General features: G+C 40.3%; 1 protein-coding gene across 13 annotated transcripts in view; it reads right to left on the minus strand.

The window, feature by feature from the left end:
- The window catches only part of MYO9B (myosin IXB), a 43920-nt gene that overhangs the window by 8857 nt on the left and 13805 nt on the right, over nt 1-21258 (minus strand). For 8 of the 13 annotated variants that reach the window (XM_021378900.1, XM_021378902.1, XM_021378901.1 and 5 more), the window contains exons 3-26: nt 15001-15095; nt 14642-14704; nt 14420-14519; nt 14177-14277; nt 13819-13948; nt 13273-13362; nt 12906-13022; nt 12470-12604; nt 10474-10595; nt 9732-9873; nt 9257-9452; nt 8614-8689; nt 8062-8151; nt 6909-7019; nt 5863-5902; nt 5225-5347; nt 4675-4755; nt 4364-4474; nt 3702-3824; nt 3077-3226; nt 2796-2962; nt 1492-2445; nt 903-966; nt 410-540 (exon numbers count right to left, since the gene is read on the minus strand). In XM_021378900.1, coding sequence (XP_021234575.1) covers nt 410-540; nt 903-966; nt 1492-2445; nt 2796-2962; nt 3077-3226; nt 3702-3824; nt 4364-4474; nt 4675-4755; nt 5225-5347; nt 5863-5902; nt 6909-7019; nt 8062-8151; nt 8614-8689; nt 9257-9452; nt 9732-9873; nt 10474-10595; nt 12470-12604; nt 12906-13022; nt 13273-13362; nt 13819-13948; nt 14177-14277; nt 14420-14519; nt 14642-14704; nt 15001-15095 — 3512 coding nt within the window. The remainder of the gene's footprint in view (nt 1-409; nt 541-902; nt 967-1491; nt 2446-2795; nt 2963-3076; nt 3227-3701; nt 3825-4363; nt 4475-4674; nt 4756-5224; nt 5348-5862; nt 5903-6908; nt 7020-8061; nt 8152-8613; nt 8690-9256; nt 9453-9731; nt 9874-10473; nt 10596-12469; nt 12605-12905; nt 13023-13272; nt 13363-13818; nt 13949-14176; nt 14278-14419; nt 14520-14641; nt 14705-15000; nt 15096-21258) is intronic. The other 5 variants (XM_021378906.1, XM_021378903.1, XM_021378911.1 and 2 more) reach the window with 3 other exon arrangements.

Consider the following 21258-nt stretch of genomic DNA (forward strand, 5'->3'; position numbering starts at 1 on the left):
CAAATCCCATCTCCAAGACACCATTCCTGGCTCAGGAAGTCCCTGAGCTGCAGAATACCAGAAGCTGGGGAGCTGGCCAGGGGAAAAGCGATACACGTCAGGATGACAGTACACGACACGGACCTTTGATCAGAGCCTCTATGTTGTTCCTTAAGTCAAAAAGAACAGGTTCAAAAGCATGTGTTATGCAAGAAGCAGAGAATCTGCTCCTCAGCAGGGTCAGTCAAATATCACACTTATGTCAACACAAAGACCAAATCAACCAGCAACACAGCCACTCACATAGCTGAGATCAACACAAGTCTCTCCAGTCATGCTCTCAAGATGTCCAATTCAAACACCAAGGGGTACCAAGCCTCCTTTTTTCATTTACCTAGAGACAGCCTACAGTCACACAAAGAATACATACTTGGCATCTACTTGCTGGCTTGCTGGCTGCATAGAAACAACTGAATCAGAGGTAGGTAGGAGGTCACTCGGCTTCTTTTGCAAAACATATTTCTTGTTGCCTTTTTCTTCTTCTGTTGTATCTGGTGATTGCTACAGTAGAGAGAAGAAGAAAGTAAAAAAAACCTACAAATTGATTTTAAGAGATTCTTGAAATAGTTTCAAAAACTACAACAGTGAAAAAGCTTGCATCGTCAAGACAGAACACTTTAGCTAATAGATAGCTTACTAAACTGACATCCAAGTGTATTTAATTCTTTGATCAAGTGTCCACTTGTTAAAAACTTAGTTTTATAATTGTATAATATTTGCAAATGAAATTATTTTACCTGGATTTAAAGCTAAACTTCGACAGAAAGGAACACAGGCATACAGAACTACAGCCAGCTATTCACAAGTCTTCAAACTTTATAAATGAGGATAACTAAATATAAATAGGCACAATAGCAAAGTACCTGACTTGCGGCAACATGGGCCAGTGCTGAAAGATCATTTAATGAAGATGAAGTCCCCTTCTTTCTGCAAGGTTACAAGATTAGTTTTAGAATATGCACTTTATTGAAGCCTGTAGTCTGTTTAATATTTAGCATCTTATAAATAACCCATAATAACCCAGACATCTGAGAGAGAATCCTCAAACTCTTGCCACTCACTTCGAAATAAAAAAAAAAAAAAGGTACTTAGGAAGCAAAAAAAGGAGCATGTTGGATTTCATACAGATGTAACAGAGGAGAGATGCTTGCAAATCGCAGTCCCTACAAGCTTGTTTCTAATGGACACAACAGACAAGCAAATAAATTCCAGATGCTACTTTAACTGAACCCGACTCTACTTAATTTGCCAAGGCAGACTTTGTATCTTGGGCACTCATACAGACTCAACTGCAGAGCACAGGACTAAAAGGCAAGAAAAAGCAGCACTTGTTTATTGCTCTGTTTTCTTCCATGGACAGATGTACTGGATCACCAGGAGTTCTCCAGCTATTCTGAAATATTACAGACAGCTTTTCCTGAAAAATTCAAAATAACGGGAAACGGTTCTTACTCGAGATGATCCTGAAGAGACTGATCCACACGTGTTCTTCCATCCAAAGACTGGCTCAGCACATCATTCTGACCAGCATCAGACTGCCTCTTTCCTTTCCACTTTTCTCTCTTGTACTTCAGTTTTCCTGGGTCATCCACATATCTCTGGATCTGGGAAGAAGTGGGACTATCCAGATCCTTGGTGTCCTTCTGAACAGGCCGTTTGTTTTTATCTGCCCAACATTCAGCTGGAGTTTGAAAGCTCTCAGTAGCAATTAGCGTGTTTTCAAGATCCAGTGCAAGATGTGTTGGCCTTTCAGGACAGCTTTGGCTGACTTTCAGCTGGCTATTTTGGTCCCCTTGTGTTTTCATCACTCCACCAACAGCCTTATCTACTCCTTCAACTTCCGATGCAGGTGGCTGCTCAGGAATATAACTACTTTCTTTTATCTCACTTAATGGTGGTGTATCTGAAATGGCCTTTCCATCATTTAGACTTTTTTCTTTCTCATTGCTTCCTTGAAGGACAGCATCTTGTCCTGTGGGCTCTTTTGGCTCTGGAACATTTTCCAGAGTCTCTTCAGAAGAGGTTTGCTCTTCATGGCACACTAAAGCTGCTCCTTCAAAGGAAAACTGGACATGCTTGTTTTGCAGCTCGTTATGTTCCAGCCCCCTCTGCCGGCGAGATTCCCGTTTCTCCCGGCTGCTCGTTACTTTCTCAGAGCTCTCTATCACATTCTTCTGAGGTAACGTGGCCTTTTCAGACGAGCCCAGCTTTTCAGCTTGCTCACTTGGAACTTCCTCTTTTCCCTCAAAAACTTGATCCAGCTCTGACTCACTTTTCACCGGTAGCTGATCTGTTGTTGGTTCATTGCCCTCATCTGTGCTCGTATCATTCTCTCTGTCTTGAGCTTCCTGCATTTTTCTCTGCTCTTCTTCAGCTTTCTGCTTTTCCATAGCCATTTTCTGAAATCTGTTAAGATGGAAATAATGTATTTAACGCACAGTGGTCACGAAAGATACCTGCCAGTTTAAATATAGCCTAAATAACAATAAAGACTAAGTACAAATGTATGTACAGTCCCAATATGACTGCATAGAGGACTGGTTATTAGCACTGATATTCATCAGTGCAGCTCAGCTGAATGACGTTCAAGTATGAAGGGTTTAACCAATTCCCACTGGCCACTTCAGGCTGACTGCAGGGCCACATGGAATTAACTGCCTCGTCATTTATGAAGTCAGCTATCACACAGAAAGCTGGAGATGTAGTCAAGCAGTTAAAATGCGTGTTCGTGTACCATAATGCTCCTCTTCCTTTACCTCTTACGCTGAAGATACCCTCTGACCATGGCTTGCACAAGACAAATTCTCTTCTTCTGCTGAAGGTAGCATTTTTGCTCCCTGTACCTTCGCCACGCTGTCTGAATATAAATGGCAGCATTATTCCTTTGCAGGGCCCTCCTAACACAGCGGGATCGCCAGCAAGCCTAAGAAGGGAAATTTCTGAAGTGAGCGAGAAGCATTCCAAAGTAGGGAGTGTTATTTCTGCCAGGAGAGTTGTTTGTTTTTACGAAAAGTAGATTGACAGCTCTCAAAGATACCTGTAAAACGATGGCTGCTTGCCGCGTTCGGAGAAAGCGTCTCCTTTCTAAAACCATCCTAAGCCAGCTCTGAAGGAGAATGATTTTCCTGATCACTTCTTTGTGTAGTGTATCCTGTAGTATTTGCCGCTCGGCCTCTTTCATAAAAACCTGCCCAGTTAAAAGAAGGTAATCAAACAGTTCAGTCACCACCAGAGGCATCTCCACAAGCTAAAAAATTGAAATTATTTATTACTGAAGCAAACCTTTGGAGCTGACAGCAATTAGCACTCCTAAAAGTCATTTTGTTTTATCAAATTTCAGTTTGATAAAATTTCAGAAGATTTTAAAATATGTGCTAACGGTATTCAACTCACAGAACCATTCTAAAATGAACATTGACCTTTTGGACAAATACCAATCGCAACCACTTCTCCGAAGTAATATCCTTACAATAAAGTGTCATATTGAGAGAAGACAGCATCAAAAACGAGACAACTACTAACACCTGCGCCAACACTTACAATAGTTAGAAATAGGTAATTTAAAAATATACTTTGCAGAAAAAGAAGCAACAGTTGTAAATCAGCTCCACTGAATACTGTGTATATGAGTATTTCTTCTTTGAAGACAAAGTTTTACTGACCTTGGTCTTCCCTATTTGACAGTTGTTTTTATCCAATTTTAGTTTACTCAAATAAGCAAAAATGTCTTCTTTAGAGGCTTTGGCATTTTTGGGAAGTAGCACCTGAAACTGATCTATGAATTCCTGTGAAAAGGAGAGGCAGCAAGACACCAACGTTAGAAGTCAATTCACAAGTTCAGAGTTCCGATGATGTTTCTAAAATTAAGTTAAGACCTTTGAGCTACAGGGATATGAAAGTACTTATTTCTCACTCCAAAATGAGGCATTTTTCTCCACTGTGAAATGTAAGCTTCCTGCAGTCTCCGACTAAAGTTACAGATCATGTAGAGATGATCTTTACAACTACGAAGTGTTCTACAGAAAATGAATTAACATACAGAGACAATGTGCAGCACTGACTGTTTACACTTGCAACACAGCTCTTGGAACGCTTTGCTTCGTGCAACAAGGCAACACCACGCTGGCAGATGACTCACGCAGGAGTTCACACCACAACTTGTCAGCAAGCAGGCTCTGACAAAACCATCATGAATTCCCACAGCTATCTCAAGTGGTCATGAACTTCATACAAACAGAGTCGCAAAGGACTCTAACATAACGCATGTTTTCCAACAGCAGCAGATGCTTCTGAAAGCATCACCCACTTCCAGCTTTTCACATACCTGGAATGTATACTTGGCACTATAGCCAGATCTTCTGATTCGCACAGTTTCAAGCATGCCAGTGTACCTTAACTGCTGCAGCACCAAGTTTTCATCAAAGAGCATCTCTTTCTGAAAAAGATCAGAAGTCAACAGCTAAAAAATGCCTGGAGAGTCCTGCATCTTTAATAGAAAGAAAAAAAAAAGCACATCCTGGCTGCCTCCCATCTTTATACAAAATGACAGCACACAAGTCAAAAGAGATACACGACAGAGCCAGAAGACTCAGATCCACAGCACTCACACCAGCTCAGTTCTTAGGGCAGTCTCACCTTCTCAGCGTTGGAGCGGATACAACGGATGAAGAATGGCTCAGCTTTCCCCAGTGTCTCCAGTAATTTATTAAGTGAAGTCTGAAATGAAAAAAAATGTTTCCAGATATATTTCTAGATATCAGTATTTTGAGTTGCATTTGATAGCAGTGCAGCTACTTCCTCAGAAATAAGGTTCTTTCAGGGCTGAAGGCTATACAAATCCTAGTTCCTCCAGTATGAAAGTTCCTTCACTCTGCACAGCAGACCCCTGTTCTTGTTTTCAGCTTTTTCTAGGAGGAAGCAAAGTGGAGTATGCATATCCCTTTACAGTAGCACTAGATACGCACACAAGAATGGGGCTGATTGCACAGAGAGCTAGCACATTTCACAGCATAAGGATAATCTCCAACTGCAGTCTAACTTTAATAAAGCAACAAAGTCTACTTCAAAAAAACTCCAAGATAAAAACCATTTTATTTCTCAAGTTAGATCAGCCTAGATTGCCAGGAAGGTCTGTTCTCATGAGGTCAGAGTGCATCTAGAAGTGTGTACAACATGAATCACCTACCTGGAACTGTGCACTTATGCTAGGGGGTTTCTTCTTCTTGTGCAAGTGTAAGAGGGATTTTGTAGTTCGATCATGCAGAGTCATGCTTACTATAAGCTTCAGAGATTTGGAATCCAGCAAGTTCTAAAAGAAAGTTTTCACAATGAACATCAAGTGTAAGTCCCTTAATTGAAGTGGAAATATTTGTCTGCATCAAAGTGAGCAAGACTGAAACTTACTGCTGAATGAAGCTCTTAGCTCCACATACAATGGCATATTACACTTCAAGCCTATTATTTCAGACAAAAATATCTTAAAATTAAAACTTTTCCACTGCCCCACCCCAAGAGCAAAAAGTGAGCTACACCATTTCTGTGTTTGCCTTCCATGACTTGATTAGAAAATGGCTTTATGCATTGATGGCATCCCTAGTCCAATTAAACAGATGAAAATTCACATTTTTTTTTCCCCTGTTCAGATCTTCTTACAAAGGTGAATATTCACCTATCCTTCTGATTGTCAAAATGGAAAATTTAGAGATAAATGATACAACTTCCCTACATCACAAAAAAGTATTTCTGAAGTGAGCTCTGTCAAACCAAATGAACATTCACAGTGTGAAAAACCCCAAACAAGAGGAATTTATCAAAGAACCTTACCTTTGGAATGACCTGCTTTTGTTTGATAGCTCTACTTTTCCTGTTAAAATATTGAAGATAATTATGAAAAACAAAGACATGATTTTGGGTACTTCAGCAAGCCACAAATGAGGCAAGATGAAAGGCAGAAGAAAATGAGCACAAAAACATCAGGATGTGTTCATGCATAGAGCATATATAAGTGATTAATGCAAGAAACGCAAACTGCTTTGAACATTTTTTTAATTTAATTTTGTAAAATAAACTGTAGGTATTGGAAATTGTCAAAAGTCTCTAAAGTTATTAAAAACTATGGACTGTTTTTGTGCAAGTTATTTTATTTAGTTAACTACAGTCATTGAATGCTGAATGCTAAGGCAGTATCAAGTAAAAATACTTCATTCAGAAGTGACTGCTGCTTGCTCCAGATCCCCTGTGAAAGCACTTAACTGCTCACAGAAGAGCAACACCTACCCAAGAACTCGATCTCTGAATTCTGATACATCTGAGATCATTCCCAGGACTTCCTGAGGCAGTACACAGACCTCAGGCATAAATCCCATCCACAGACACTGAACTAGAACATGAAGCTGTCAGAAACAAAGCTGTAGTTGAAATCCTCCTAACTCAGGACATGTTAACTCCCTGCTACAAGGCAAGCTCCAACTCCATGCCAGCTACTTTACATTTAGTTTTATACAACAGACCACAGACTGATTTTCTTGCACATGGACAGCTGCACACAGGTAAAGAGACTTAACCCAGGGACAAACATGTCATCGGCATCTTGAATTTCAGGAAACAATCAGTTTTAACCTGTGAGAGGTCTAATTATCTAAAGTTTCGCAACAAACTTGTATGACATACTTGAGTTTACATGACAAAAGGGCTCAACTGTCAACTTACACAACAGAACAAAGCATTCTCTGTAACTTTCACATTTTGTTCTTAACTGCTGTTTCATCTTGCAGAGCGCAAACTTGGGACAAGTATATATTTTATGGGTTAGAATAACTGCTTGGTTATTGTTGCACCTTCAAAGCAATACCTAGAGCACCTGAACTCACATGAAGTGGGAGCGGTGTTGAAGTCGATTGAGTGACCGAAGCAGCTTGCAGGGATCATCTCCCTGCCATGGAAGTCCTTTTATACTTGCGATGATTTGCTCATGCATGTCTCTAAAATGATTCACAGCAAAACAAAGATGGCAAACAAAGACACATGGGCATGAAGGAGAAAACAGGAGTTAAAAAACAAGAGATCCCATCACCAAGTGTGCTCCAAACACTAGCAGGCCAATCCCAGACTACTTTTTCCTGAACGTGAACGACTGATGTCAACTCAGCACTTTCTAATTTGTTAGTGCCTTCAAATTTAGTAACCAGGGTCACATTTCTAATCCTACATTTTTATCTAAATTCTTGACCCAACAATTCTGAATAGAGAGAGGGGAATTTAACCAAATGCAGTTCATGTCCAAAGGACCTTTTTATCAAGCTAAGCAGCCTTCTCAGGTAGATATAGGCTTCTCTGTAATCAAGCAGTACATATTAATGTATGAATTCCACTAAGAGAATGATGCTGCGTAAGCAGACTCTCACGAGATAAGCAAGGTAGAAATTAGCCATTACAGGAATATTTGAAATTTCATTACAACGCAATTTTATTTATTTTTTATTTCCACTTCAAATTTATTTATAAGTTTAGCTTTTCAAAGTAAGCCTGGGATGGTCCCTAATTTGTGGCAGATCCCATTATTTTAAGCATGCACCATGCCTGTGGAGTGTTGCATCTTGGCACAGAACTTACCTTCTTTTCTCTCCAGAGAGGCACAAACCAAAAATAACAGAAGTGTGAGAGTCACTTCTGACTGTGAGATGTTACCACTATGCTGAGCTGCTCACTGAGGCAGCAACAATGCTCTTACACACAGCTGCTTGTTTCCTGATAGTTCAGAACATTTTTAGAGAATCAAGATTTTGTTTTAAAATATTGCAAGGAAACAGTTAAGTACGACCTAGCTGGAATTGCATCTTTAATTCTTAGCTGCCACAAATGACAGAGTCTGCATGGGATGAAGTAATTATGAAGCAGTATGAAGTCGTTATTTGATGTGTGTTACATTTCATGGCTTCAGTTTTATACAGAGCATGCTCAGAAAGTCAGATTGTCCAGGAATGTGCCTCCCTGGCCTTTAAGCCCAGGCCTATTTCTACTTACTTCTTGTTTTCATAAAAAGAAATGATGTCTTCAAAAGCATTTATATCGAAATCCTCAGAACAATCAAATGAGAAATCAAGCATTGAGCGGCTGCAAAAGGAACATGCATAAAACCTAAATATTCAACAGAAAGGCAAAGATGCCTATACAGAGCAGTGTGTGGAGCTCACTTCTGTAGGACATGCCCCACCTCCTAATCACGTCATAACATGTTAAAAAAAACCCATGAGTGCTACGAATTCTTCAGTGACAGACTGGCTGTAGCAGAAAACACAACGCTAAAAGCAACATACACAACACAGACGGAGAATTCCAAAAAATCCTGCAGTAAATGGGACTGAAGCTGTGTCACCAACATTTGGTAATACTGAGTGCTTACACAAAGCAAGCTAGGGAATCTTTTTGATACAGTTTAAAAAGTCAAACAAAACAAGACAGAAAAAATAAAACCTGATGTCCTTGTGGAAAAATCTAGTTGCTGTTTGCTATATGAAAATGTGATTCAGCAATTCAGATCATTATCCTGATACAGGTTAAGGATGTGTTTCTCACCGGTAAACTTTTTCTACTGGTGTATTCGATCTCTGGAGTTCTCCAAGGGGAACTCGGGGTCCTTGGCGCACCACTCCTGTTCAGAAATAATCAAGAGATTGAATTTTGGCAAAGATGAAAGCATAACAGACAAAAAAACCCATCATCAGTAACAAGCCAATTATCTATCCAAGGACCAGGATTTCAAGCTAGACCACATTGTTTCTCAAACTCCCAACTACTACCAAGTAAACTGCAGCTGCTCAGAAAAGCTTTTCAAAATTAGTTTTCCAAATTTCATCTTGAATGCTCATTTGAAACTTTAAGGAAATCTGAGATCAGTGAAGATCAAAAACAGTGATAAGAAAACCATGCATACTAGAACTTGTAACATCTTCCCAACACTTTATAAAAGGATTTCAAACTTGGCCGAGACTGCTGGCAACAATGCTGTAATTGGGGGGGAAGTCTGAATGTTCTCAGGTAAGAAGTGACAATCTCTTTGCTGTGCACAAATTAAGTCACTTTCACAAGTTAGTTTTGTCTCTGGTACTAAATCAAGAGATTGCATCTGAAAGGTTTTGCAGTAACTAGTTCTGCCAACAAGCATTAACCAGTTTGAGAGTACCCGAAATCATTTCCAGGAAGTTTTTTCATATCAGACCTGCAGTCTTCTGAGCTCTCTGGCGTCCAGCTTCTGCAAAGACAGCCATGGCTTGGACAGCCGCCCGCAGAACAGCCCAGCGGAACACAGCCACGGGGTCCATGCCTATCAGCTCCCGAACGTAGGCACTGTCGCTGCTTCGCAGTAAGGCCACGATGTCTGGTCTCATGTAATCCATGTTCTTCTCTCTGAAATCCTGCGGAACAGGAACATTGAACCTCAACCTCTTAGGAAAGCAGACACCACCCGGCACTGTGTTTTGACCCAAGATATTCATCACTATTCTGAGTAAATATTCCAAATCATTGTAACTGTAGCGAGCGTTCTCTTCAAGTGTAAGAAAATCTAAAATACAGCTGATGAAACATTTGATTCAACCCATTCCCAGCAAACTTTCTACATCCTGACAAAACTGGGAGGTAGGGTTTTTTTTTTTTTAATTATTATTATTGTGGCCATTAAGTGTGTCACCTACTTTTATCTGGTATTTAACTTTTCCAGCAAAATGTCGAATAATAAAAGCAGGTTCCATTACTGGGGTTGCAACAAAAAACTTGTTCTCCTCATGCTGCTGCTTGAATTTTGCAAGTAAAGTTTGGTTGGTGGCACGCGGAAAACTAGGAAAACAAAACAGAAAGGGTCAGCTGTTTTTCTCCAAATACAGTTACGTTTGCTGAAGCACAAGATGACAGACTGCAGAACATGTATTGACCTTGTGGAAAGCATTTTATTAAGATCACTAAATTCAAGTTGCTACTTATACACGTGGTTTGAATCTTCGTTTTTGGATGGAAAAACAAACCCCAAGCAAAGAGCTCCACATGTATTCTGAATATTCTGAGGTTCACAGCGCCCAGCAATGCTTCCACCCACTTCACCATTCAAGCTTAGCTGGCACCACGATAACTATTTACCACATTCGTGGCTTACTGTTCCAACAGCTCAGAGATGCATTTGACTGTAATCATAATTTCATCATAAAATACAAAAGTGAAAATTTCCAAATCCGCATAAGCCAAAGTTTAATTTTTATCATCAATTTATATCATTAGAATATTAGACTCATTAGAAACAAATAACTGTAGGCCATAGTCATAAGATGACACTTGGCTTCCCACAGCATTCAGGTATTTGTTTTCTTGCTCGTTTGCTTTCAAGTGTTACATTTCTGTTCCCTTCCACACTTTTTTCCTTTCCAGAAGACATTTGTTGCTTACTTGCTTTCTTCATCCAGAAGATAGAAGAGACCAGTGGGCTTCTTGCTGATTAAGTGAATGCAGGCCACATTATCAGTATAGTCAATATCGTGCCAAGTGATCCCTTCACTCTTATACTCCTCCTGTGTGGCTCAAGAAAATTCTCTCATCAGAACAGTGCATCTCTAATGTAATGTGATCTAAGTGCTTAAAAGGCATTCTTGAACAGCTATGGCAAGTTGAGTTTGTTAGTTCATGTAGTAGAAACAAAATAAGGAAATATTTATAAGAACAGAACAGCAGGCATATTTGGTCACATCAAAGGCCTACCTAGGCAAATCACTCAGCAGCGGCTATTTAGGATTGTTAGGATAGAACTGTGTAAAAATCAAAACAGCGAAGGAATGTTCCTTGCCCTGTTACACCTTTCCAGGGGTCAGCAGCCTACAAACTTGGAGTCAGACATTACAACTACAGCTTTACATTTAAAACCCTGGACAGACATTGGAGGAATTTAACGCTATCTTTTCTTCCCTGTTGTTTTTGTACTATTAAAAAAATGACAAATATTTAATGTCATGATCCAGAACTTCAAAATAGCACTGTCACATGAAATCACACAAGCTACAAAACAGGCTCATACCATATGAAGAGCAGAACTTCCCTAAGGAAGCAACACACATTGTTTTTACAAGAAAATACGAAGCACTTCTGTGGAAATGATAATGCATCAAATGCTTTACAGAGTGAGATTCCCATCAAAGCAGGGAGCCAACATATCAGCCTTTCTTACTGCTGTAAAAGACCGCAGAAACAAGCTAAACACAAGCTACTAATGCAGAAAAGATAACCAACGGAAAACTGACTGAAACAAGCCCTACATCTAACAAAAGACAAAGAGCAACTCTCTTACTGCTCTATGAGGATGATATAAATAGATTATTTTTACGTAGGTAGAATTAAAACTAATGACAGACCGCTCAGTGTGCACGTCACACTGCAGAACTGAAATACCACTTTCCACAAACAATAAAGCCTTTCTTAAAAGACACAGAGACCCCTCTGCCCACCCCCTCCCGAGGGCCCTCGTGCTGCAAGAGATACAGGAAATGGGGCATTCAAGAACTGAACTCATTTGGAGAAACAGTATTAGAAAAAGAAAACAATGCAACTATTTACTCTGGTTAGCTTGCATAGAGTCTTCTGTCATAAGATACAAAACAGAGATCTCAATGCTATGCTTACATATGAAGTCTGTATGTTTGGTAATTTTCTTTTCTTTAAAATGCTTGTTAAAGTTATCTACGTATTGAAAAAAATACCACACAGTACAGAATGACTTCGTTCTTTCAGCAGAGCAACCAGAGAATTACGATTTGGCACAAACCAGGCAAAGTCTAAAGCAAAAAAGTCTAGCAATACAATCTGTAAGCTCCTTCAGCACTCAAAGCACTCTGTAAGAAAACGATATCTTCTGCAAATAAGCATATCAACATATGCCAGTGGTGTCAGCATTTCAGAACTACTGCCAGTATCAACATAAAATCACATCTCCTAAATGCAGTCAGGTGGAACATGCAACAAAGACTGGTTATTAAATATTTACTAGCTGAGAAAAAAACACAACTGTATTGCAACATTTTTTAAGGAGAAAAAAACCAAAACAAACCAGAAACAACCAGACCTACAGACTTTCAATCTGAAAGTTACAGTTCATCTGATTGATATCTGTGGTTGCATGAGTGTCTTTTTTTGTTTCCTCAGTCATTCAGAAACTCACTGCTAGCTCTATGAAGAAAAACAGCCATCAACATATGCAGAGCACTAAACACAGCAGAGCTGCAATCTTCAAACAACACAGGAAGAAGTAATATTAAAACAAGAAATAAAAAAGCAACATCTCTGGAAATACATTCAACCAATCACAAAATTGTACCACGAGGTTCTGCGGAACAGTTTGTTTTTAATAAAGGGTCATTTATTACACAAGTTATTGTTTCAGTAACTAATTTCTTACCTGTTCCAATTTGAAAATATGCTGATTAAAATAATACTGAAGCTGCTCGTTTGCATAATTTATGCAGAACTGCTCAAAACTGTTGGTTTCGAAGTCTTCAAACCCAAAAATATCAAGTACACCAATGGACAAACACTAAAGGAAGAAGATGTGGAAATCCAGTTAAGCAATCTGCCAGAGCAACGGAACCCCCAACAGCAAACCATCACAAAAGATGCCACAGTGTACACTGATAACTTCTGAATAACTCGTTAAGCAACTTGGATTATTTAGCAGTTATATCGATGGTGAAAACAGACAAAAGTAAGTATTACAAAGAAAATTACTAGGACAGTAGAAGACTCTAGGTTTATCCCAGATAACTGAACACGTCATTTACAGTATTCTCTGATCACTCTAAATACACAACTGCCTACTGCTTTTGTGAGAAACTTACAGTAACAGATTCCTCCATGTCCTTCTTATTAAGGAGTGCATGATTAATTCGTAGAACAATCCAGTCAAACAGAGCACTGTACAAGGACTTCGCCATTGAATCGCGAGCTGTTATTGCCTGAAGATGAAGCAAAGTTCATCATTTTGTTAAAAAAAAAAAAAGTTTCTATTTCAGACCAGTTTTACTCAAAGGTTACAGTCCTACCAGAGACAGATAAATACAGAATCTTCCTTTAATGCTAATTGCTCATGTCCCAAACATCCCTCGCTAAATGGAGAAGTGTACCACATTAGGGTTTTTTTTTTGTAGCCAAAAAGAACTAAGCTTCATTTAATTAAAATAATTCTATTAGTATTCTTTTACTCACCTCGTTGAGGCTATATGGCAAAATAAGTTTATCATTAGCAGTCACCGTTTTTCTTTTTGTCAGCACTTCCACTAGAATTTCACGTTTGACCTTCAAAACAAGCGAGACCAGAAGTTACTGCCACCCTAGAAGTCACCAGTGATAGCAGAGATTATTTCCTCAGAGAAGCCAAGCACTTGGAAAACAGCTACATTTATCATTCATCAACAGCTTTATAAGTTCTGCAATTCCCCTAAATTATTCTCAGCTTAGATTCATTGAGATTTTCCCCTATGGTGGTAAAGCACATACCCCCAGTAAATTTATTCCTGCTCAGCTCTGATTAGCAAGTAAAACAGATTCTACTTCCACGCTACAGGCCACATTCCAATCCTAATCATGTCACCACTTTCATTCTTTCCACCTCCCATAAGATGAACGTCATGGAAGCATCATAAAACAGATACAGACAAAGCATGCTGGGCCACAGCGTATTCAAGCAAAATCCCGAGGTAAAGCACAACAAACAGGCGTTCCAAACACTCAAGTTAGAAAGCAATACTCTACTTTCAAAAGCTGGGAAAGAATGTCCAGCACTTCAGGAGGTCCTACTTCCAACCCTTCATCACGGCCTGTAGCTTTCTTCTTGTACGTCACGTTGCCCAAATAAAGAATAGCTGAAAGCACTGAAAAAATCCTAAGGAAGAAAAACTCACTTTATAAGAATTTTTCTTATGAGTAAAAGCTCATTATAACAGATGAATAGACCCAACTTCGTTGCAAGAATTTGTCCAAAAGCACTCACAAATATTTAGCTCTCCCTCATTCCTACTTAATCATATGTGCTCTCAACATCCATACAGTTTATCACAATTCATGAACATTAACAAGATGTCAATCACAAAGGCTGAGAAGTTCCACTTACTGCTTTTTTGTTGCTGAAAGAAAGCCAACCATCTCCATTGCTTGTTTCAACCTTTCAAAGTCATGCCGGAGATCTTCTCCATCTTCAATTTTCAAGTTACACTGTGAAAAAAGCCCCTTCCTTAAATGCAAAGAAGCCCAAACATCGCAAGAATACATGTATAATCTGCTTTCTTTAATCTTTGTCGACTTTCTAATGTTGTGCTAATTATCAACGCATTTGTAAACCCTTGCTACAGGTTACCTGATTGAGGTAGGAATAATCTTCAGGTTGTTTGAGGTGAAATTCTTTACGCTCTTCTTCATTGACCCCAAGTAGCAAATAATAAAAGACATGGTAGTTCCTACACATAAAAAGAGTCAAACAAGTTTTTCTATCACGAAAATGTATTGATTGCTCTTTTATTCTATATATTAAAATGCATTTAAACACATTACGATCATACTAGTGGAACGAATCTCTTACCTTTCATCTTTTTCTTGAGAAACAAGACGAGATTTTTCAAGCAGGTATTTTTCAACAACCGCCCTAAAGAGTCCCAAAGAAAGGAAAAAAGAATAAGGGGGAGAATAAAAAAATAAATTAAAAAAAAAGAATTCATAAACATCAGAGGGCAGCTGCCAAGAGAGTTCAAATAATGAACTCTGCACCAGAATACTGAAGTTCAGTTACAGCATCTTGAAAACTTATTCCACAGTGGCAAGCTATTGTCACACCAGCAAGCCTCCGTTAGTCAGTATTTTAGATACACCATGGTGTGTCTGTCTTCATGGAGTCCTAGGAGCACATAGATCAGTTCCAGATGAATCTCAGACTGTACCTACCCTCGGACAACGCCATTCTCTAAATAATTGACTTGAATAAACTTCCCGAAACGACTGGAGTTATTGTTATGTGCTGTCTTTGCATTTCCAAATGCCTGTAATAAAGCAAAAAGAGGTAATTTTCAGTTAAATGAAATAGGCCAACACATAGTATTACTAGCTCCTAATTCACTGTTCAGCCTCCTGTTAGCTGGCAATACACACTCAAAATGGTATGGGAACGGCAGCACGAGGATACCAAAAAGTGAGCTTGAGGAAGCAGCCACTGTTCCTCACAGATCTGTCCACATTTTATTATATGCCCTGTGCAATCACATTTGGGAATCTGACGAAGGAGAATAACAAACTTTGATGCTTTCAAGAGCACGGGAAAGGTAATCACAGTTCGAATCAACCCCAATCACTAACAGTTACAAACTTAGGATATTTGGTCAAAGGAAGACAGCGCAGTTGCCGCTCTTCCATAGAAAAGCCACAAACTTTACCTTATTCCCTAATCTACTGCTCCCACACAGAATTTCCACAATGAATACAACTTCCCAGTTAGCGAGAACAGAACAGAACATCCCACTGACAAAGCTGACCTATTCATGTTCAGAGTCGTGTACTCAAAACCAGACAAACAGAAAAGCTGCCTTGCAGAACCGCGCCGTACCCAAGGGCCTGTCACCTCTGCTACGCATCACCGAAGAACACGGCTTCGTTAGGAGGTATTAGGAAAGCATGGCACAAATTCTAACCATTGTGCCTATGCATCTTTAATACTTTAGCTCTCTGATAGTTACTAGCATATACATAACACAAACTGTTCTCTGCATAAGCCACGCTTACAAGCTACAAAGATGAGCAACTACCTCTAAATTAAGCAGAATTAATATTGGGAATATCCTTATGTTATCAACTCTTAGCTACGTATCTTTAGGGTAAGAGAAACTTGCCACCCTCCTAATATGCAGAAGGTGGTGTAGACGATGAAGAAATCGAATATAGAAAAATATATCACTCAGTGCGGAGTATTTCCAGCATTCCTGCCACAGATATTTCCTCTTCAAGCTCCAAGTAACGAAAGCCTCCATTAGGAAATCCGCCTCTCCTAATATAGAACACGAGTGGAATGACTTCACGAAAATGCCACTCTTCCTGCACACACTCACATCCGGAGAGCGATGGACACACGAGCACTGCGCACAGAACGACGCTGCTGGCATAAAGCTACCCAGCTCCGGGGCACACGCCGAGGGAGTGCAGCTCTCATGGCTCTTGTGTTGTTTGTGTATTGAAATTCTTCGCACCTCCCCCCTCTTCCCCTCCATCTTTCTTTTAAAAACCAATCAAACAAACTACCTACCTACCTTAGCAGGTTGGAGCTGCGCTGCAGGATGATGCCTGCATCGCTGCTTCTGAAACAGGCCCCTGAAGATCCCTTACAAGTAAATTTCTATTGCCAGCTGATTTGTGCTCACAGGCTCCCAGCAAGAAGTGAAAAACTTCTTATAAGCAAAGAGAATCAGCACAGTTCTTTGGACAGCTGTTATACCTAAAAGAATAAGCTACACGAGCTCTGCCTGCTCAGCATGAAAATGGACTCTGCAGTAATGCTAGAAAAGTCAGTGTTTTCTGAAGAGAGAGGATTTCTGTCCAGCAGTGCTCACAGATGACCGAGGCAGAGTTCAGCCTTCTAATTTCTGGAGACCACGCCACACATGCTGTAATGCAAACAGGGTCCCACTCAGATTTGTCAAAGAAATCATAGAGCCGAGTCATCAATAAGTTTCGGTATATTCCACCCAACAACTTCACCTCCATACTTCCTGCTGTTCCTTTTTGCAGAGCGCACGCTGCATACGCAGCATATTAATGTACGCATAAAATCCTGGTCAGCTCCTTACAGTGAGAGAACAGCATCAAACCCAGAGTGGAAGCCCAGCATCACCAGCACAGCACCAGAGCTGCTGGCTCTGCACGCCTGTCCCACCGGCGCTGGCTCAGCTCTGCTCTCAGCACGTCACCCAACTTCTCCTTTATGAAGAAATCTCTCGCTTTGCCAAGCTGCAGAGGAGTGGATTTGCAAGTTTATTCTGCAAGAACATCCTTTTAAAAGGTTCCCTGGCTTAAGCCACCAGATGACCACCAGTTTACCAACACACAGATTAGCTATATGTACAGAATTATATTTTAATATTAAATATTTTGACATTATAGAGTTAAGAAATCCCATAACGCCGATGGCTTTCTGAAAAACTTCTCTTAGTGATTACTCATACAAGCAATGAATACAGCTTAAAACTAAAGGCTCTTATGATCTCACATGTCTGGTATTTAGTCAAAGCATATAGCAAATTCTTAGAGACTGATCTAATATTATCAGTTTTTAGGAAAGTTCTCATCTACTGAACGGTTTTCACATAAAGGCCTCTAACATGCACAACTTTTTAAGGAACACTCCAAGTCTCTATGGAGGATGCCTTTTTTTTTTGGTGACCTTTAACTCCAGACCCAAGCTCCAGTCACTGCTACCATATCCTTCCACATGCTTCGATGAGTTAGCTACGTAGGAACAGACATTACTAAAATTAGGAGCGCTCAAAAGTTTAACGACAAGTATTTCAGTATTTGGCAGTTAGATATCTTTAACCTAAGGGAGCCTTGTCATAGAGAAAATAGATTGCAGGTAAGAGTTAAGCTCTCATTATCTAGCCACCACTCCACAGAAAGCATCTTTCAGGGACAGCTCTGGCCAGGTGCCCTGCACAGAGCTCAAACTCAACCCTGGTTTGCCTCCAGAGAGGCACCGGTGTCTTTACAAAACAAATTCAGGAGACGTGAAAGGGCTAGATGCAATTTTAGTGAAAGTAATCATTTGTATAGCCAAAGCTATTTACTGTTCTCCCTCGCAAATCCATGAGGAGACGGATAAAAATGAAAAACTCAAACTGAACCACGCCAACACAAAGTGCTAGCTACATAAAAAGAGGTGAGTGAAAATAGCAGGCCAAGGGCAGTGGGAATCCGACCGGGGCTGGCATATTCTGGGGGCCAGGAACCCATCCAACCCATCCAAGCCATCCTTCCACCCCCTGGTGCAGGAGGCAAAACTGGAACCTGCTATTCAAAACTCCTGCAACAACGCCAGCTTTTTCAGCATTCAGGAAAGAGATGAATTCTTTTTTTTGTCCTCAAATGCATGCGTGCTGCTGTGATCTGCCTCAGGAACAGAACTGAAAACCTTCTTTCTTTCATAGGAATTGCCAAAATCTGAAAAAGCTACCAGTTTCTATGTAAACTGCCCTAGCCCCTGGCAGAACCACCTCTGCACAGGCCACCCTAACATGCCAAAGGACACGGATGAATCAAACCACACAGCCTGGAAGAGGAAATGACTACTTCAGACTTGAACTCAGCCTTGCAGTAGTGGTCGTGTGCCGCAAAATACCCACTCATCAGCATGGAAGCGACAGCGTTCGGGGTAAGCCTGCAACTCTGCATGGCTGTACGAGCTCCTGGGGAAGCTGGGACAATCCACAGAAGACAGCTGTGAAAAGGAAGAGGTGACGTTTCCCGAGAGATGTGCGCAGCAGGGAGAAGTATGCAGCGCATTTCTACACGAACAGCCCAGTAACATCCAACCAAAATGGGAAAAGGAAGTTCATTCCTTCTCCGATTATGATTCTTAAAACAAACACATGCAGAAAGCAACTACTTTCCCTTAAATAGAATCGCCTACACCCACTAAATATATACGCAGACTTTCATGGCAAATGCAACTGAAAAGCAGAACCGAAGCAGCACTAAGCTGAAGCCCATCTCATACCAGGGCCACATGCACAATGGGACAGTAATAAGGAAAGCAGAGCTGAGAGCAAATTGGTTTAATCTGTTTTTCCACAGAATAGTAAAACAAAATTTAGCAAACTTTTCAAAACACTGGCTGAGCTCTAGAAAATCCCCCCAGTAACACTGACTGCTCTGTTGAGTAATTAATTCACGTTTAAGACTGTGCTCTTTAGCCAATCACTTAATGAATCCTTCTTGGATTTTTCATTTTATTTGGGTCTTAATTCTTTTCAAGGAACAGTTCAGTGATGCTCAGAAATCTTCAAGAACACATGCCAATTGAAGTAGATGATGCTTTTCAAAATCATACATTGAAAAGCTACGACAAGGGCAGTATTTCCCTGTCCCCCCTCCTCTCATCTCCCAGCTCAGGGGGAACCACATTTTCAGTGCGCTACAAAAATAACTTCTGAACCAAACCCAAGATACTGATGGTTACAATCTGACAATACACAGCAAAGGAGGGGAGCTCTGCTGCCAAAGAGGAAGCTCTGGCTCCCTCTTACTCAGTCCCTTGCCACAGTATCCCATCCCCACGCTTAATTTTCTGCCGCTTTACTAATATAATTACCTTGAAGAATCTGATAAGGGCTAGAGCCAGTACAAACAAAGCCCGGAGAAGGAGGAAATCTGACTTCCCACCATTCAGCAGCAGCTCACATCTGTCAGGTCACGTCAGGTCCTCGTGCTGTACGTCGCTCGGACCAGAGCTACCTTTGATTTTCAGCTGAGTTATCCGGCTTTCCATTCATGCAAGCTGATGTCAGTACAGCTATCACGGGAACAAATGTTACCCTAAATTTAAGTCAAATGTATTGGCGTGTTTTTAAAAGCTTGTACTTATTTTAGAGATGGACAGTTAACAGAAGAAGAACCTCAGACTGAGCACTTTGTATCTGAAACACGCTGTTTCTGCTATTTTTCCCTATAAGGCAAGTTTCTTGTAAACTTCCTCCGTACGTACGGAAAAGTTTAACTATCCTGCTTCAGATTCTATAAACTAAACAATGGTTTGATTCAGTATTCCAGATTTGACCCAAATAATAGTTCCCAAATGTAAATTCCTTCTTAGGATTTCATCTGTAAGCAAACCGAGCGTAGCAGTCAATGCTGGAAGGCCAAGCTCCAAGTCAGGGAACTATACTTTAGTCTCTAAATATAGAGGAGGATGAAAAAGTCAGACTCTGTTTTAAGCTGGGAGTATCTTCATCCTCCAACCAGTTTTTCAGAACCCGCCTTTCACTAAAGATGATTTATGTTAGCCTGGACAAACTTTTTTTTTTTTCTTTTCTAAATTCTGAGAGCAATTCCTATAAAGCAAAGGCAGCCCTGGCTTTGGAAGCGTTCTCACAAGGTGAACAGCTAGAAAACCACACAAAACAAGGCATGCAGCTTCAGGCACCTGTGCCCCAGAGAGGCAAACAGCCTTTTAGTTTGTTTTCATCTAGAAAGCTGCAAGCAGTGCCAAATAGAATCAGAGGCGGTGCGTGTTATCCGATCCTCACCAGGGACTCCTACAAACAGGTCACACTGTGGTGCCAAGGTTGAGCAAAGAAGCACCTGAAGATCAGAGTAACCCCCAACCAGCTTCCCTTCCACTACTGCCTGTGGCAGCAGCTGTGCTAGTATCATCTTGTTCACCTACCCTGCCTCGCTTTCATGTATTTAATTTCCCATACGGTTGGGAAGGTAACGTGAAGCAACATTCGAGGTCATATTCCCTTTCATTCGACAGCTGGAACTCCATTCTTCAAAGTCTAGAAATCATGCACAAGGAGCTACAATATTAGCCATAGTTCAGCTTCAAAATAATTACAGCTTTGGACAGAGATCAGTTAAACACCAAGGAAGCAGGATTCAGTAAGAAATACATTTCCAAGTTCATTAAATACACGAGAATCCAATTTCACCTCCACGTCTACTCAAAGTGCTATCGCTCACCTCTCCTGTGACAGAAAGCTTGGCCTTAGCTCCTTGAACTTTTGAAAAAGGTCAACCTATAAACAGGCACTTTTTACTTCGGAGTCAGAAAAAAAAAAAAAAGCTGAGAAGAGGAAGTTCTGACACAAAATGCAAGCTAATTTTACATCATTAAAGTTAAGGAGACAGATTTCAGCCAAGAGGATATTTTATCTGCGGACACGCTTTTCGTGAGGACTCAAAATATACAGTGTTCTGAAATATTTCAGGTACACTACAAAACTGCTCATGCAGAAAATCCCCTGAAACACCCATTTAAGAAAATTTCCCTTGTACAAGTTCAGTTCCCCTAAGTAAAAACCCAAATGAGTCACCCAAAAGATTTAAAAGTGACCAACTGTAATACAAGTTCTTCAGCAGTTTAACTTCCACAAAGCAAAGCAAGCTTCGGTCTGTTCCTCCTTGAAATCAAGATTTGCCTCAGGTTTTATTTATTTTTAAAAT

This window comes from Numida meleagris, chromosome 27 (genome assembly GCF_002078875.1).
Source record: "Numida meleagris isolate 19003 breed g44 Domestic line chromosome 27, NumMel1.0, whole genome shotgun sequence".
NCBI classification, from domain to species: Eukaryota; Metazoa; Chordata; class Aves; order Galliformes; family Numididae; genus Numida; species Numida meleagris.